Source organism: Phaethon aethereus, assembly GCF_964289735.1.
Source record: "Phaethon aethereus genome assembly, chromosome: 2".
Classification (NCBI taxonomy): Eukaryota; Metazoa; Chordata; class Aves; order Phaethontiformes; family Phaethontidae; genus Phaethon; species Phaethon aethereus.
Window position 1 is genome coordinate 168,540,151 of NC_138582.1, and position 17,429 is coordinate 168,557,579.

At 53.3% G+C, this 17,429-nt stretch overlaps 1 protein-coding gene across 1 annotated transcript; it reads right to left on the minus strand.

Moving 5' to 3' along the window:
• Positions 1–524: 524 nt before the first annotated feature.
• On the minus strand, positions 525–13,702 carry HHATL (hedgehog acyltransferase like; the record flags this gene model as incomplete). Its single annotated transcript, XM_081997008.1, has 11 exons — positions 525–646; positions 1,885–2,026; positions 3,414–3,615; positions 4,418–4,453; positions 4,841–4,985; positions 6,655–6,826; positions 10,490–10,699; positions 12,111–12,305; positions 12,473–12,586; positions 12,963–13,030; positions 13,597–13,702. The coding sequence occupies 11 exons, from the start codon at positions 13,700–13,702 to the stop codon at positions 525–527; spliced, it is 1,512 nt and encodes a 503-aa protein (XP_081853134.1).
• Between the last annotated feature and the right edge of the window lie 3,727 nt (positions 13,703–17,429).

Genomic DNA, 17,429 nt, shown 5'->3' on the forward strand with positions numbered 1-17,429 from the left:
CATGGGATGCTTGGGCTGGAAACGACCTGGAGATGGTCTGCTTGGAGCAGGCTCAACACCAGCTAATCCCTTTCTCATAGCTGTATGACTGGCCCACCCTAAAACCTCCAGCTGTGGGACTTGGAGAGTCTCCTCTGGGAGACATGGGCTGTAGATTCTGTGGGAAAATTGAGTGCTGGTGGACCAAGTGTTATGGGAAGCAGGGGGTGAAATCTCTAGGCCTGCACTATGTCCAAGGGTCAAAAAAATGATGGGGATGGCTCTTTCTGGCATTAAAGAAATGTCCTAGGAGCCTACCTCAGCAGTTTGCCACGCATGGGGAGCCTGTGAAACGCCCACTGTGTCTCATAGAAAATCTTTCCTGCAGCAAGAGGGTGACCTGCACCTTCTAGGTGACTTCTACATAGGTGAGCTACAGCAGTACGATTGTCAGGAGTGCTTGGAGAGCCCCTGCCAGTGGCTGTCCTGGCAGTGGTTGCTGGAGGGGAGACGAGGTTTTGGGACAAGCCTGCCGATGCCTCCCCCTACTCCACCTTTGCTTTGTCACACTTCTCCTCCTCGATGGCCAGGATGCGCTCACGCTCTTTGATCAGCTGCACTCCGCAATATGTGATGAACCAGATGGACATGGTGCTGACAGGGAAACCTAGAAGATGGAGGGAGACATGGTCATCTTGGTGTAGCTGCTTGCCTAATGGGTCCAGCTCTTCTCCAGTGCTGCTGCCTCTCAGGTGGATTTGGGAGGTCCCACAAGTTCTTGACGGCCAACGTCATTTTCTGTTGCGGATCCAGCCCTACAGCTTCATTGAGAGAAGAGAGAAATTCCCAGGATCATAATTTAGATGAAGCGGTGCCTGAGCCCACCAAGGCACCATGGACTGTGGCTGGTGTGGGAACATGCTGGAGTGGCTTTGAGCACTCGATTATCCCCAAAATTCCTTCTGCCCCCAAGTTCAAACTTGGTGGTTGACTTTATGCCCATTCAACCTGCCCATGTCCATTGTTGTTTAGCATTGCAACCTTCTGGAATCTTTGTGCCCCTCTGATGCTGAGCATCAACCCAGCCTTGTCCCGTACCTAGTGGGGACACAGTGTTTTTGTCACCTAGGTAAGTGACCGAGGGCTGGAAGATCTCCTTCCACTTAGGAAGGGTCTGACGACATTTGTAACCATGAGTCTGGTATCCACAGCAGAGGGGAGACACAGGCTTTGTACCTGCTAAAACAGGACCTCTGAAATGAATAATGCAACCAACAAAAGCCAGCTAGCTCAGCGGGCAAGCACTTCTGGCACACCGAGCCCAGAGCGTCACATTATCCGTTTCCTACGCCAGCCCCATCCCAGCGAGGGCTGGAGAACGCGGGCTCCCGATGGCTATTTATACCCTGAGCGGCTCAAGACGACTCCAAAATAGTGCCACCATCCACTGACTAGAAATGTACAGATAAGACTGCAGCATGAGGATTTGTACCTCTCACCTTCAAGTTGACGCAGGAGTAACTGCTAAAGCAAAAGGAGATGAGGTAGGACAAGTAAATCACTTTCTCCAGCAAGGGGACAGTTGCTCAGCCAGAGACTCAGCCCACCTTAGTGGGGTGTACGTGACCTTTGCGTTGCTGCAAGGAGTCTAAATCACAGCGTCAGGCTGTGCTAGGAGCTGTACAAGCATACCTGGAAGGCAGCTCAAGAGGGGTGGGAGCTAAAAAACCACTGCCTGCACCTTTTGCATAAGAATTAAGCACATTGGGAGCAGCCACATAACAAGGCAATGGCTGGGCCACTTTGGACCCAAGAGGACTCGGAAGTCCCAGTCCTCAGCTCCCTCACCAGTGTCCACCCAACAAGACAAGGGCCTCTCAATGGGGAAGGCTGGTAGCACCTTACCCGTCAGGAGGAGTCTCTTGGTCACCAGCAGTGCAAACTCCAGGCTGTTGAGGGCTAGGATGTTGTAGAGAACGATGGCCCAAAAATTCGCCGCCCCAAAAACTGCCCTAATCCGCCGAGACATGGCCGCTGACATTTTGGCCTGTGGAGAGGAGAGGAGCAGAGAGTGAGGAAAAATGGGGCTGTCAGGAAAGGGCACGCACTGGTCCAACTCTGGGATCCCAGAGGGGTAGGCAAAACTTAGAGCAGCCTTTAGTGCCTCTGGGATGAAGAAACATAAGGACAAGGTAAAACTTCTCCTCTGCTGCTGGATTCACATGCATTTGGGACTCTGGACTGGTGTTTCAAGGTCCCATGGGTAGGGCGAGTTGTCATACACTGTTTCATGCTAATTGTAATGCCTGGGTACTGCTTTCTTCATCCTCCTCAGGGCAGATGAATGCTGTTATATGCCAGGATTATTATTAGCCCTATGTGCAAATCGCTCCCAGCTCCTGGTAGAAATTGTTTCGTAGGAATTAAAAAAAAAAAAGACCCAAAAACTAGTGACAGCAGCAGAGTGAAATTGTCGCTGGCACATAATCCTCAGGAGCAGCGACTGTGAGTGGAGCAGGGAGGTGGTTTGTAGTAATCTTCAAAGAGCACGATGAATCCCCAGGCCACTTAGTGCTGAGAATTGCGGAGCCGCCGGGAAGGAGATTTCACTCGCTGCGAGTGCTATAATCTGATTAGAAGTTCAACAAGGAGAGCAAATGGGAGGACTGCTCGCCAAAGCTTTTATTAAAAGGGGTCTTTACTGAACTGGTTTAGGTCCTCCAGACTTTAGGTTGGGCAAAACGAGTAGGGAACATAATTGTTTTCAGGATGGAGTTTCCTAAGTTTTTCTTCCAATTGGTCCCAAACAGAGACGGGGACTAAGCTTTGGAGTGGTTGGAAAATAACTCATTCTAGTACCTAAACATTTGCTTTTATCAGAAATCAGATCAAAAACACTCAGAATGCCAAGATGTTCTGTAGAACAAGAAGAACAAATTATTTCCATATGGAAATGTATCAACACTTCCCCGTGGACAGACCTCAGATTTTGTGTCCATCTGTGGTACTTTGATGCCTCGTTGGGGCTGCATCCTTGCTTCTCTTGGACCTCTGTTTTCCCTCTGAAAGCTCCACACCCAACCTAAATTTCCTGTGAAGCACCATAGGGGCAGGTGGGAATTTGCTCTGGGTGGGTGACACTGCATAAAATGAAGGGATAGAGAGCACCAGGACTGTGCTTCTCTTGCACAGCTGAGTAGCTGATCACAAGGATGCTAAAGGCCACAGGAGGGAGCTTCAGGTCTCCAGGCAGGAGGCTTAGACGTGGAGCTGCACGGCATCATCAGGGATGTTGCTATTCAGTCTCAGCTGAAAATGGACCTGGCTTGTATAAACAAGTTTGAGCTCTGCACAGTCATGGATGTTTTCCAGAAGCAGAGGTTGACCCCAGACCCATTCCTCTTCCCCCATCCTCTTGCAGCCCAGCTTCTCACCTCCAGTTTGGCAAAAGGCTCCTGCTGGAAGAACTTCTGCACCCAGAGCTCAAAGTTGAGGCCAAAGCAGTTGAAGACAGACCAGATGTAAACGATCTCACAGGGCCCTAGCCACAGGGTGGTGACGGCAAAGGTGGCGATGGTGGCCACGAGCTCTTTCATGACGTTGTCGTGGTTCTCTCCAATGTGGTCATACACGTACCTAATGGCCAAGGAAAGTGGTCAGTGCTCCTCATAGTCAAGGAGACGCCTTTGGAATCCTTTCTCCCACACTTGCCCACCACAAGCTCCTCAGATGCAGGGCAATCTAGAGCACCCCAGTAAGAAAGGAAGGATGTTTTGGCTGACATGTTCTAGCTATAAACTGATTTTCTCTACAGTCCAGCTGTTTGTGACTTGTGCTCCTCACAAACCTATAGCTCCTTAACGACAAAATGCCACCCTTTCTCCCTCTTGGAGGTAAAGCGTTGATAAAACATGGGGATTGGTAGAGCCGCAGGCTCTCTCAGACTTGCTGGTGCACAGGATTTCATCACAGAGCAGCCACCACCTTCCATACAGGTTTCCTGGTGGCTATTCATGGCTGAAGAGAAGATGAAAAGCTGAGGGAGATGTAGATGGAGCTCAGGCCACCCTTGTTATCCAGGTTATGGGTTTTTTTCCTATTCCACCTTTCCTCCCGGTGGAATATAAACCTGACTCTTCCTCCCTCGAGGGAATGCTAAACCCACCAGACTTAAAGGGATTTCTAGGACAGGACTCTCTTATTCCCAACTTGGAGGAGGCGGGGGGGGGGGGGTTGGTGTTGCACTTTGTGGTGATTAATTTAATAGTCTTAGGGATAAACAGACCAAATATGATTCCATGCTGTAGTGTGTAGTGGGAATCACCCAGAAGAGAGGACACCTCGGCTTTGGGGAGAACAGCATTATTTAATGCTTCATTGCTATGTGATGAAAGAGAAGACTCTGAACCAGACTAGAGACGGTTGATGAGACACTTACTTGCATAGCCAGTCATTAATCCCTCTGTCAAAATGCCTAAAATCCAGATAATAAAAAGCATGTTAAAAGACATAGTGTAATGACACACTTCCACGCAGCAGTCAGACAGAGAAGGCACCCATTCTCCTGGCAGGGTACATCTTGAACCTTGTTCACAGCAGCTGTCCATGCTCCTTCCTTGAACAGGTCCCATTATCAATGTGGTTGTAACCTCTCTCCTTATCTATTGCTCCTGCCCAAGAATATTTCCTTGGGCTATGGCCAGGTCTAGACTATAGCTTCAGCATAGACTGGTCAACGCAGGTAGTCTCCAACTTACAGACCAGCTGTGCAGAAGCACAGCCCAGACCTCCTCCCCGCCATGCACATTTTGTTCAGGTCAAACATGCCATCTCTCTTCCTTGATGCACATGGGGTACTCACGTTTCTGCGAAGACGTAGAGCATGGTGATGCATTTTGGGGGCTGGGGTGGGTCCAAGTGGTCCAGTCTGGCAATGGTGTTGATGACCCCAAACATGACAGCAGCTTTCACCCAGTCGTACACCAAATTGGAGTAGGCCAAGCCAGCTGGAGCAAAAATGAGAGTCAAACAGGTGAAGAGAAGCACAGGAGGTATCGCCTTCGGGACTTTGGGGGACATCATGTCCCTTGGAAACATGTAGTCTGTTGCAACAAACATAACATCAAGAGGACAGTCTAATGTTCTCTTGGACCAGCAAAGCTTTTAAAGCTAAATAGCTTTTTAAGAAGCTTGAACCAAAGGATTCTTGGGGTATTTGAGAGAAAATCGTTTATTGGTCTCGGTAATCCAAGAAATTCATACAGATCTCATTTCTTCCAGTACAAGATCTTTCCTCCTTTCTAAAGCTTGATAACGTGTGACAAACTCATTACAGTTCTTGACTCTGACCTCTGAGGTTTTATTGACAACCTCATTGAAATGCACCTCGTCCCAGCTCCTTGTGGCCATAGATGTAACACTGATGTTTTGACAGAGCCAGGGCCAGTACCTCTGTCTTGGAGTGGTGTCTGACACTGGAAACACCTCTTGCAGGAAAAAACACCAAAGATTTCAAATTCATATGCAAACAGAAGTAAAAATGCCCCCGTCTTGGTGGGATTCAGCTCACAGATTAAGGGTCACACAGTGCCTCGATGTGAGCTATGCCTGAGCTCCCACTGTGGACAAGGCAGATCTGGTCGGCACAGTCAGCAGAGCCTGCAGAGGAGCTCAGCTCCCTCAGGAGTAACACACATGCTTGGTCAGTCCACCCAGGTCTCCTAGGGCACCCTAAATCAATCCTAGTGCCATTCTAACTGCATTAGGATTTTTACCTGGCCACCAGCTGCCACTCTGGAGAGACACGGGGCTTCTCCAGCCCCCGTTTGCCCTGTCAGCCCCCTGTGGGTGTCAGACATCCTATGGCATCTCAAATGCTGCCATCAGACGTGTATTTGGCCAGCTGAATGCCAGCGCTGCTACCACTACTTATGCCAGGAGTATGGCTTCTGGAGGTCCCTAGTCCAGCCCTTCTCAGAGCACAATCCATGTCAAATGGAGATCAGGTTGCTCTGGACCTTGTCCATTTAAGCGTTGAATACCAATATTTTTGGAGAATCTATAAGCCTTCTGGGGACGGGTTTCAATGTTTGACCACTCTAAGAAAAAAAAAAAATCCTTACATGCAATCCGACTTTGCCTTCCTGCACCGTGTTTGCTGTGTCCTGCTTCTACCCTGCCAGCCTCCAGAGAGTTCACCTTCTCTACAACCCTCCTTTAGGTAGTTGGAGACAGCAGCGACAACTCCCCTGAGCTGCCCTCTGTACAACCTATGCCCTGTGGCCATTTCAGTGGCTCACAAACACCCATAACGGGTGGCCCCCCCGTGAAGGCATCTGAGATACCAATGTGCCTCTTGCAACAGCATGGGGTTGATTTTTGGAGGTTCTTGGCTCCCTTCCAGTCCAGACAAAGGCAATGGGAATAGCTTGGTATTGAGCTGCTTAACCCCCCGAGCCAAACAGTTCACTCCAGGACCCTGTGAGGGTCAAGCCAACGCCATCCGACAGACCCCAGCTCTGTGCATTGTCAGTGGAAATAAGGGGGGCTTTACCCAAACCTGTCCAACATAGGCACTGTTGAGGCCTCTCAATGAAGATGGGTGGAGATCAGAATCACTCACCACTGCCTTGAAGCTGAGTACAGGTGTGAGCATGTCCCAGCATGGCCACTCACCCAAGGACCAGTCTGAGAGGCGGTTCATGAACTTCAGGTCAGAAGGGAGGGTGAGGATGTAGAAGAAGTGGAAGAAGATATCTACAGCGATGATGGCCCCCACATGGAGGAGGGCATGGACCCGGATGTCCCTCATCTCGTCATCTTTGCGTCTCAGCTCTCGGGTGCTCACCTGCCAGGATGGCAAACAGGGAAGGGCTGATCTGAGAGACAGGATGGGCAGCATGTTCCTCCATCTGGAGGAACGTTCAAGGTCCCAATTAAATACTGTCCTTTAGAAACCACACCATGGACTACATGGCCGAAGTCTCCATTGACTCAGGAAGACCCAAGGTGAACATATCCACAGGGAGCAGGACATGTCCCACCCACAGCATCCCTCCAGCACTTCCACCTCAGTGCTGAGCATGGCAGCAATGTGCCTCCTGGATCATCCTCCTAGCAAAGGCCGTTCCCATCACTGGGGCTTCCAGCAGAGCAGGCACATAGTTTGACACAGCAGTGACAGGTCCGGCTGTACCTAAGGCACCCTAGGTGGGGTGAAAACCATACTGACCAGGGCCCTGGGTTTTATACTCTTTCTGCAGGGACATGTTCAGAAAGTCAACTTTGCTTAAGGGTGGCCCCTTGCACAGGTCACTGCGGAGGAGCAAACGCCCATACCCATCACATCTACAGGATGCTACAGCCTGTAGGGAAGGACATCTGCATGTCCAGGAGATGTTGGGAGCAGGGCTGGAATCCCACCTGACAGCTCTGCCAGGGCCAGATGCATATTTCTGGCCAGGGTCAGTTGGGAGGAGGAGGAGGAGGGTGAGCGATGGTCTCTGGACCTTCTGCTGCAGACACTTGCTGTAAATGAGAAGGAGAGCTGCTCGAGGGGTCATCCTGAACGAGTTGGGACCTGATTGATGGGGATTTCGTCTCTGCTGTGTCCTGCACAAAAGGGGCTGGGCTTCGCCTCTGGGACCTGCCATGTCTCTGGCCATTGTAATGTAAAAATCATCAGAGCAAGCTTTCAGGATTACACTGGGCAGACTGATGTCCTCGCTTCCCCGCATCGCTGTAAAAATTGCTGCTGTATTCAAAATCCTCTTATGTTTATTACTTTCCCTTTATTCCCTGCAAGAGGTGGGAGCCCTCCCAACATAATCCGCAGGCTGCCGCACCAGCCCCATCGTCAAATCCAGATGATTCCTGAGAATTAAAGCCTTTGCCAGATTTTTTGTGACTGTTATATGCCAAGTGCTTTAAGGTTACAAAGAGGCTGCTGGACCCTCAGCCGGAGGAGACGTCGAGGGAGGACAGGCTCTGGCATGGAGACGTGTGGGAGGACACACCCCCCCTTCACAGAATCATAGAATCATTTGTGTTGGAAAAGACCTTTAAGATCATCGAGTCCAACTGTAAACCCAGCACTGCCAAGTCCACCATTATACCATGTCCCTAAGTGCCACATCTACACGTCTTTTAAATACCTCCAGGGATGGTGACTCAACCCCTTCCCTTGGCAGCCTGTTCCAGTGCTTGATAATCCTTTCAGTGAAGAAATTTGTCATAATATCCAGCCTAAACCTCCCCTGGTGCAACTTGAGGCCATTTCCTCTCGTCCTCATGTCCATGTGTGGTGGCAGCACTCTGCCACCACCCCTTTGGGACCAGGGCTGTATCCCCCACATTCCCAGCCCTACAGAAGTGAATTAGTTCCCTTTCTCCTAGTAAGGAAGATGCTTTTCAGCTCAAATGGGGCTGGCCGAGTCCTGGCACAGACGAGTTCCCATTACACATGGGGGCACAAGGGCTGAACCAGGACGTAGCACCAGTAGGAGCCAAAGAGGCAGATCCGTTCCCTGACTGGGCCATACACCACACCCTGGGGAAGCGACCTCATCTGCCTGTCCCCATAATTGTCGTTGGGCAATTAAGAATTCAACTCTGCAATTAGCTGCAGCTCCAACTGTGCAGAGAGGCATCTAGCCAGGAGATGGCAGTGGTGGCCAGGCCAAGCCAGGACCCCTGGCTGGGGCATGGGAAAGGGGTTGGGGACTTACTCCCTGTGCCTTTAGTGTAAGAGTTTTAAGCAAGAGAGGGAGGTGATTATAGCTACTCAGTAAGCAAACATCATGGTTTGGGGCTGTGCAAAAGGAACAGGACCCTCCAGACAAGCCTTGTAAGTGTAATGGAAGTTCAGGTCTTGGAGACACCAGCAGTTTAACACTGCAGCGTTAGAGGAAGCCAGTGCTGCCCAGCTCATAGGAAAGACTGATGGAAACGGGAGAAGGAACAGGAATATGGGGTGAGGACAGCAGCTCTGGGCACTGCACCCCCTGCACCCGAGCTTGGACAGCGGGGCCATGTCCAGAGGAGCTGGACCCGTGCTTGCCTGGACTTCAGCCCAACAGATAATACACAAGTGGAAAGATGATGCCTTTGGATGAAATATTTCTTCCAGCAGCCTGGGGAGAAGAGCCCACCAGGAGCCCGGCCATCCCTGCTGCTTGTCTGCTGAGACGGGCTGCTGCTGGGTTCAATGTACCATGAGCATTCCTTATGGGGACACAAGAACCTTATGATCTTCATGGTCAAATGCTATAAAAGTCCTTTTAAAGAGATCCTCCAAGACCAAAGGGATCTCATTCCTGCACTCCCATCCTTTCAACATGCAGCACGAGGTTGTTAATGCCCCAGGTGAATGAACCAGCAAGGAGCAGGACTTGGATCAGGGCTCATCCTGCTCACTGGAGGAAACAAGATCAACCCAGACCCTTTCTTGGACAACCACTACTGGCCCAACGTTGGAAAGAAGGTGCTCTCCCCTGCCCTGGGCCCTGGATAGTTTTTCTTCTGAATTCACAAATGTTTTTCCAAAATTGCACCCAGATGTCAATTGGGGTCCAAAAATTCAATGCAGTTGTTCTTCTTTAAAAGGAAACAGGGTGGTGCTGGCAATCCTTCCCAACACCACTGCTGACCAAGCAAGAGGTCCCTCCCTTAGCAAGCAGTACCAGTTTGCTTTGATGACCAGGGTTGAGCGTTGGTGTAAAAGGACATTGGGATGGGAAGAGTGAGGAGGGAGAGAACGTTTTGCTTGATCTTTGGAAGTGAAATAGCCCCAGAGGTCAGGTTGTCCCAGCCCAGGCTTCTGCTCCTGTTTTCCAGTGCTACTTGGAGTCTGTTCTTCAAAAAGCAACCTTGATTGTGTGTGACACAGGCAAAGACTTGGGGCACCAGGGTATTTCACGGGGAGCAGAGGAAGCCCCTGGACTGAGGTTGCTGAAGCACAGCCTTCTGCCCAATCTTACTCATTTCTAGAGAAGTAACTTCATCCCCAGATAATCATGCTCCTTGGGCAAACCAGCTGGATGGAAATGTGAGACTGCCCTTGCTGTCACAGCCACCAGATGCAGAGGTCCCATGGGTGGATACCTCATGTCTGGCTCTCACCATGGCCTCCTGGCACTGCACAGTGGGGCAGCATGGAGCTACTGGGGTGACTGCACAGAAACGGTGAGCAAGGACATCAGCTGAATCCTCCCTTCCTCATCCCAGTGTGGTGCTTTCACCACAGCAATGTCTTCCCTCCTGTACTGATTAGTAGAAATGGCCAAAAACCCAAAAGGGAAGGTTAAAAACCCGTCGGTTTATGTCCCTCCTCCCAAAAGTCCCCCCCTGCAAAGTCCCCCCATCATTGTGCAGCCCAGACTATGGCCATCAAAAGCTCAGCAATCATTTGCACCTTCACTGTGGCAAAAGGTAGGTTTTTTGTTAGGCATTAAACCCAAGTAAATAAATGCAGGGAGAGGTCCTCCTGCAGCCCGGACTCAGGAGCACTCACCTGAGCATGGAACTGGTCAAACGTCATGACAGGCCCGAAGAAGAAGAACGGGAGGTAGAAGTTGTACTTGAGGAGGTCGAAGATGGAGTAGATGCCCTCTTTTCTCTTAGAGCTCTCGAGCGCAAAGCTCATGCAGCGCATAATGGTGAAGCCACTTCCTCCATAGAAGAGGACATCTTGAAGATCAAAAGCTCCCGTTACAAACCCGCTCTGGATGAGAAATGAAGAATTACCACCAGGAATGTGGTGTCACTGCCGTGCTCCCTCGCTCTGTGGGGGACATCACTCCCGGGGCAGTAGGCAAAGCCCCTAATTATGCTCTGACATCAATTGTCCCTGGAGCTAATGAGCCTTGCTGTTGGAAGGAGAAAACTGGGGCTCAATTTTCTAGCTGGCTCCTGCGTCCTGGAGGAGGAAAGTGGTAGATCGACTTGGCCACGTCTTCACCAAGCAGCTGTGAGCCACATAGGCTTTGGTCTGGGGTGGCAATGTCACTTTGTCACAGGGACATAACACTCCCCAGGGCGTGAAGAAAAACCAGCACAAGCCTGATGGAGAGTGGGGAACACATTCCAGGAGGTAAGCATCAGGCAAGGACAGGCAGCACTGTCCGTCAGAGGGACTGAATAGCTTTATAAGGTCCTTCCTGGGCTTCTCTCCACCCACCAGTGAGAGAAAGTCTTAACGGGGCAGAGACCCAAGAGATCACATAGATGCACAGGCGTCACTGAACCCATCCCAGCACTGTATTACAGGTGAGGACACTGAGGCACAGGGCAGGAACACATCTTGCCTGGGTGACAAGCTGTGCCTGAGCAGCAAAAAGGCCTCGGGTGTCCTGAGCTCTGGCCCAGCATGAAGCCACCAAAACACGACATAGTCCCTGTGGGATTATTCCCACAAAATCACAGAACGGTTTGGGTTGGAAGGGACCTTTCAAGGCATCTAGTCCAACCCTCTGCAGTGAGCAGGGACATCTTCAACCAGAGCAGGTTGCTCAGAGCCCCGTCCAACCTGACCTGGGGTGTTCCCAGGGATGGGGCATCTACCACCTCTCTGGGCAGCCTGTGCCAGGGTTTCACCACCCTCACTGTGAAACATTTCTTCCTTATGTCTAGTTTGAATCTCCCCTCTTTTAGTTTAAAACCATCACCCCTTGTCCTATCGTGACAGGCCCTGCTGAAAAGTCCATTCTCATCTTTCTTATCAGCCCCTCTCAGTCCTGGCAGCTGCAGGAAGGTCTCCCCGGAGCCTTCTCTGCTCCAGGCTGAGCCCCCCCAGCTCTCCCAGCCTGTCCTCCCAGCAGAGCTGTTCCAGCCCTCGGAGCGTTGCTGGGGCCTCCTCTGGCCCCGCTCCAGCAGGTCCGTGTCTCTCCTGTGCCGAGGGCTCCGGAGCTGGACGCAGCCCTGCAGGGGGGTCTCCCCAGGGTAGAGAGGCAGATTCCCAAGCTCAGGGGCGCAACTGTCCCTTCCTTCTCAAACCCTATGGGAGCTCTGACGTAACCAGGAGAAGTGTCCAGGGTTTGGGGATGCCCCAGAAGCCCTCCCTGGAGGTAAGCCCAGGGAGAGGGACATAAGTGGGATGGAGATGAGGCAGATGGATGGCCTGAGACAGCACCTACCTGCCACGAACTGAATGGCTCCACCTTGAAGGAGGTGAGACAGCAGAGCCCAGCCACGTAGCAGAGCCACTTCTGCTTGGCCAGCGCAACAGAGTAGAGGACAAGGCAGTGGGAGAGGATGATCATCAGGTAGGCGAGCCCCATGCTGCCCAGCACAGCCAGGACCCCATAGAGCATGTACACCACAGCTCGGTGCTGCAAGAAGAGAGCGGCCCCAGCCCGTGGTCAGCTTGGTGAAAGCCCCAACCCTGCTCCCCATATCCTAGAACATCCCCTCATCCTAGAACATCCCTCAAGCCCCCTCCACAGATCTGAGGTCACCCTGGTGCTTTCAGATCCATCCTGCCATGTCCCTGGCTCACCTGTGGCACCGTCATGGAGCAGATCTTGCCGAAGAGGACGTGTCCCGAGAGGGCGAAGATGATGACGTTCCTGAACGAGGTGAACCACATCACCCATTCGAAATCGGCCACGTCCTGCGGGAGCAGCACCGGGTGCCTTAGTGCCCCCAGCCCTCACACCCCACCCCGATACCCACCTGGAGGGGAAACCACACAACTTTCAAAGCCTTTTCTTCCCATTTCCCACCCAAGGGCTCTTGAGCACTTAAGTTTGATCATAAAACCCCAGGGGAGATGTACAGAGGCTGCTCGTCTCGGGTGCACACAAAGTGGAGCATCCGCTGCGCTGCAGGGCTGATATTTCCCTGGCTACTTCTTTAGGAAGAAAAAGACAAGTCACGTTGACTTCGCAAAAGTGTGCCAGCAGAAGAAAAACCAGCTCTGCTTCTCCAACGTCAGCACCGACCATGTCGCTGGTAGCTGGAAAAGACCGAGTCCTTCCTCCGCTTACCATCTTCCTGCCGAAGTAGTGCCAGCCCGGCTTTATGCCGTCCCGAAAGGCCTTTCTGTTCACACTGTCTGCAAAAGAACCAGAGTTATGGGGATCGGCACAGCTCTGGCAAATGGGGCCTGGGTTTCAGCAAGGCAGGGAGCCTTCCTCGCCACCGTGATGAGCCATCAGGGCTCAAACACACCGTCCCCAAAGTGCCTAAATCCCATGGACAACCACAGGGATCAGGAACCTCAACTATTTCGGCATGACTTTCCAGCAAAGCCTTGGTGCAGTGCCACATCCCAGGGACCTCCGACTCATCCCATGCAATTTTTATGTTTTTTGGGCTTCCAGACAAAAAATTTGGGGACTGGGCCCATGTGTGGGCAGGGTGATTGCCTGTTTCAGGCACTGACTAGAGAGCTGTGATATGCCACAGCCTCTTGCCTGAGCCATGAAAATGGGGACAAGGGGGTAACCAGGAAAAAGGTAAAAAAATCCTTTTTGATCCCCGCAAAGGATTCCCAAGCCACTCTCTGCAAAAATTAAAGCCAGGGATCTACTTCTGGTATTGACAGCTGTAAAAGCAGCCACCTTACATCCGCCCTCCCTCCCCGGGCCCTCCTCCGAGGCATGTGAAGGGGAATGTTACCTCTGGATGCTTCGAAGATGCCGCTGCCGCTGTACACCACGGCACACGTCACGGCGAGAGCGTAAAACCCCAGTTCGTAGCTGGGGAGCATCGTTTTAACCCCCATGGCAGCAGGTTACTGCCCCAGCCGGTGTGGGGGATCCAGATCTGAGAAAGGGGAGAAGAAAAGGGGAAAAAACCTGCAGGGATGTGTGCTCATCTGCCCTCCCACCCCTCAAACACCCTAAAGTGCTGCTCATCCTCAGCAGCTCTGCTTTATGGGCTTCCTGGAAGGCTGGTAGTCAAAAGAAGATGACAATATCACCTGGGGCTGAATCCTGGGACGCAACTCAGGTGCGGGGAGAGAGGTTGCTCCTGAGCCCTGCTGCAAAACCCAGCCAGGAGCCAGGTTTTGGGGGCAGCTCAGCCAGGTGGTCCTGGTAAAGGGCTCTTCCCAGCAAGTTGCATCCATCCCAGTGTTCAGGGACGCTCCGGGACACCAGACACCCAGCATAGGGTTCCTCCAGCGTGTCTCTGATGTCCCCCCGATTAGATCCTTGGAGGGGATCCAGGATAGAGCGCGATGATGCTCATGCTGGAGGGGACATGATGGGATGCCCCTAATCCCCTGTCCGGGGCTGCTGCTCCCCTTCTGCTGTGCTTTTGCCCAACCTCGAGCTCTTGAGGGGGCTCCCAAAGCCCCCTGGTCCCAGCCTGCTCCCAGCCACAATCCTCAGGACCCCTTAGGCATGGTTAAGCCCCACCCCCGCCACCCCCCGGCCGCTCTGCCCAACGGCCTCGGCGGGGCTCGGGGGATGCCAACGTTCAACCCCGCAATTAGCCCTGGGCTAATTACTCCTTCCAAGGCTAATTAACTCCGAGTTCTCCATCCTCCTGATTGCGTGTCCGGCAGCTGCTAAAAACGCAATTCAGGGCTGGAGCAGGCGGTGTCGGGGGGGAGAGAGAGCAGCCCGGCCGGTGGGCATCCTCCTCCGGCACGGCCACCCACCCGTGAACACCCCCGCGGGTGGGGGGACCCCACGACCGGCGGGGCACCGCCCCTGCGGCGGCGCGGGGTGCTCTGAAGGGAAGAAGGAGCTTTTAGGGAGCAGGAACAGGAGACCCGGTCACCCTCTGCTTTCGCAGACGCATCGCAAAGCGTCTGCCGGGGGTGCTTATTTAATTTCTACTTTTTATTAAATTTTTTTTTTTGATCACTGAATTTTTTTTAAGAGCGGGAGGGGGGGGTCATTGGCAGCCATGCGGGGTGACCCCCATTTTCCCCAGCGCTGGAGAAAGGGCTCTCTCCCGGGGGTGCGGGGTTCATTTTTACGCGCTGCCACCGCCCTGCGGTCCCCCTGCGGCGGCAGGGCACTCGCGGAGGTGGCTTTAAAGAGGTTTTTCTCCCTCCTTTCCACGCTTTTCAAAGTTGTGGGCTTTGGTTTTGGGTTTTTTTTTTGTTTGTTTGTTTGGTTTTTGGTTTTTTTTCTTGGAGGGGGCCGGTTAACGGCCCCCGGTTGCCGCTGGGGACCCTGCGGTGGGCAAAGGGTGCTGGCGGGGGACCCCTCGGGCAATTTTAACTCCTGCTTGTTCCGAGTTAGGTGCATGGTGGGGGTGTGTGTCTCCCCAATACAGCCCCCCCCCCTCCGCCCCCCAAAGCTCCGAGCCGCCGCTGGGCAGCAGCATCCTCATCCTCCCCCTCCGCCGCCCCGCGGCTGGGCGGTGGGAGCAGGCAGAGGTGACAAATAAAAAAAAAAGCCCTGGAGATGCGGGAGCAGCGTGTCACCACCCCCGGCGTGTTCCCGCCGCCCCCTCCAGTCCCGCATCTCTCCCCGCTACTGACCTTGAGCCCCGGGGCCGCGGGTGGAGGTGGGCGAAAGTGCGGGGATCCAGCGTCCGGCACCGCGACGAGGGGGGGGAGAGTAAGGGAGTGGGGTGGGGGGAAAGCGACGGGAGGTTCTGGGGACCGTTGGCTTGCCCTACAGCATCTCTCAGCCCGGCTGAGTGTGTATTTTTGGGCTGCCGTCCCCCACCTTGCCCCTGGAGGAAGTTTGCCCGGGAGTGGAGCGGAGCAGGCAGGAGGTATTTTTATTTTAGAGCAGCACTGCAGAGGGGGGCTGGTTCAGGAGCTGTCTGTCACCGTAGCTGCTGGAAGAGGACCCGTGCTGGCTGCCAGAGCTCACCCCGGGCCAGGGAGCACGGCCCCGGGGGTGGCCACAGGAACCTCGGCAGCCCCCATGCAGGGACCGGCTCCCTCCCGGGGTGTTTTGGTGCCCCGCTTTGAACCCTGCAAGGGAGGGGGTAGCCCCCATCACCTTGTCCAAGAGGAGAGGCAGCTAGCGCTGCATGGGGAAACTGAGGCACAGAGCCCAAAATGTGCAATTCCTCCCCGGCTCGGGCAGTGTTTAACTCTGCGTGGGGCTTGGAGGCTGCAACGTCTCCCAAACCATCTTTCGGGGTCTCCTCCTTGGCTTTCAGCATCCACAACCGAAAGAGGGGATAGGAAGGGACTGGGTTGGGTTTTGGCCTCTGTTATTTCAGGATGGGCAAATACAAGTCAGCCAAGAACAAGTCACCCCAGCGTCAGGCCCGTCTCCATGTCCGGCACCAAGCTCTTTCTACCAAACCCCTATCAGATCTGGGGAGAGCTCACGCTGGGGCTGATGTCCTTGAGCACCTCTTGGGCTGCCTGTAGGGTCAAGGGAGAGAAACAAGGCAGATAACCCTGGATTTTATAAATACATCTGTGGGTTGCCTGCGTTGGGGTGAGACGAGTCACGTTTCGGGCTGAGGAGCGAGGATCTCCAGGATGGGCAACCCTTGGGTCAGCCCAGCTTTACTGTCGCATTGGCCACAAACAAAAAGGCTCTTCAGCAGCTTTTTTAACTTGGTGTGCGCAGAGAGGAGAGGCTCTCCACGGAGAGCTGCGGCGATGGCTGTACAGCCAACACTTTCAGCACCTAATGAGCCATGTTAATTTGCAGCAGCCCGGGCCGGGATTTGGCTGCCTGCCCCTTGGACGCCCCGGAGCCCCAACCTGCGTCCTGCTGCCGCAGCTCCGTCCCTGCACAGGGACTTTGGCTCTTCAGACCTTGGCGTAACTGACCGGGTGCTTAGAGGTGAAGTAATTAACAGATCAGTGCAGATCAGCACAGCGACGCAATTCCTCGCGCTGTGGAGGCCTTATGCCCAGCCGCGGCCATACATCAAGGAGCCTCAGCAGGAGGGAGAATTGTGTCTGTCCCCCCCGCCAGCGGGTGCAGACGGGCATCGGCTCGCTGCAGTGGCGGGATGTAGGCAACGGCAAGGAGCAAAGGGGTACCGGGGGACTATGGGTCCCCGACACCTCCTTGGCTCCCAAACCCGCTCACCCCCCACGCGGAAACCAAAACCAGCCCCAAAATCCTTCTCTCTGTGTGTTTGCCGTGTCAGAGGAACAATGGGCTCCGTCGTGCGGCCGTGGGGCCAGAGGCGATGGGGATCTTGCTTTCAGGACACGAGGGATGTGGGGGGCTCCAGGGAGTGGGTCCCAGAGGGCAGGGGGTCACGGCCCCATTGTGCTGCTCTCCCCACAGCATTGGCATCCGGAGAGTTTTGGGCTGATGATAGATCTTTATTTTCTTTATTTTTTTTCTACCCTGAGCAATTTGTGATCTTGCTGGATTGGAAGTGCAACACAGGCGGAGGGCTGTGCGGCGGTTTTTCATGAGGCTCTCGGAACTGTGGTGATAAAAATAATTTAGCTTTAATTTATAGATATTATTAAAATTAAAAAAGAAAAAGCTCTTGATTTCTAATATAATAAGATTTATTTTTAATGTGACCAGAGGGCCTTCCTTGGCACGGGGGATGCC